At 35.5% G+C, this 1,289-nt stretch overlaps 1 protein-coding gene across 1 annotated transcript; it reads right to left on the reverse strand.

The window, feature by feature from the left end:
* Positions 1-341: 341 nt before the first annotated feature.
* Positions 342-1,154, reverse strand: LOC117125452 (E3 ubiquitin-protein ligase HUWE1-like; the record flags this gene model as incomplete). Its single annotated transcript, XM_033271952.1, has 2 exons — positions 989-1,154; positions 342-668 (listed from the first exon to the last, which is right to left on the reverse strand). Coding segments are annotated over exons 1-2 (453 nt in total), but the record flags the coding sequence as incomplete, so codon positions are not given.
* Positions 1,155-1,289: the final 135 nt, after the last annotated feature.

The raw sequence follows: 1,289 nt of genomic DNA on the forward strand, positions 1-1,289 counted from the left end.
ATAAAACAAAAATTATCATCAGTAATGGTTTACAATATTCTTTGTCAATATTAATATATGAAAAAGTGTTCCTTATCAATTGTTTGAAAAGGTTCCCCTAGCGGGGGATGGGCCATGTTCCATATGATCTTTACACCATTAAGCACTGTTTCTACCATTATTTGATTAAATATACCATTAATCCCATAAGCAATATTTCCATATTTATATTTTAATATTATGTTTCCAAATTTGGCTGAAGATTTATTTCTATTTAATTTATTTAATATTAAGAACACCTGAATTTAAAACTGATAATTATAGCATAGCAAAGTGGATGATGATAGTGATGGAGAAAAAACTGAATATTTGCTTAGTGAACACACCTGTTGGATATGATCACTGTTTGGCTCAGCCCGCCTGCCTACCCTACCCAAGACTCCAGACCCAAGGAGAGCTGCAGCAGTAGGCAGGCTACTACTGCGAATACCAAATGGGAGGCCTGAAGACTCAGCAGAGGTGCCTGCTTGCTGGGCCTGTGGGTTTTTCTCTTTCTCGCATTCTTCTCGAACTCGTGACTCTCCACGTAGAATATGGCACAAGATTGCAAGCATACTTTCCGACATACGTCCTCCATAAGTCTTAAGGGGCTTGCGATTCCATAAGTTCATTACAGCATTATATGCTAACTAACAAATAAAGAGATAATTTGTTATGTCTACTTCATTCAACTGTACCAACAATTATATAAAATCTTAACATGTATATGGTTACATTTGTCGAATTGAAATTTTTGTTTGGCTTGCATTAAATAGTATACACAGTCTTCTATCATTCTATTAGTATTTGCTAGGTAGTTGCAAAATATTTTTGTGTAAGAATCAATAAGTTGACAAAAAGAGACACTTTCGAAATTCGCCAATTGCAATAAAGAGCACAGACATGAAAGCTACTTCTTGATAAAATTTATTCTTCCATTAAAATAATTACCTCAGCTCTCCTTACTTACCTTATGAACTCTGATAAGGAACTGCACAGGACTAAATGGCACAAATGATGGTGATGTTGATTTGTTTGGTAATGTGTGAGGAGAGTCCAATACTGCTGGTGTGTTCACCATCTTTTCTACCAACATTAACCAAGCATCTAAAAACTCACCAGACCCATCTGCACAGAATATCAAAACAACAACAGTTTACAAGCTGACCTAAATGTACAAAAGTACTTATACCTGTGAATGTCTCAAGTCTTTTTTCTTTCCTCACCTGTACGTGTCTTCCCGTTGCCTCTAATTTCACCAAAAATATTCA

Source organism: Anneissia japonica, unplaced genomic scaffold (genome assembly GCF_011630105.1).
Source record: "Anneissia japonica isolate Jap-2015-1 unplaced genomic scaffold, ASM1163010v1 scaffold295267_len1340_cov395_single, whole genome shotgun sequence".
Taxonomy (NCBI): Eukaryota; Metazoa; Echinodermata; class Crinoidea; order Comatulida; family Comatulidae; genus Anneissia; species Anneissia japonica.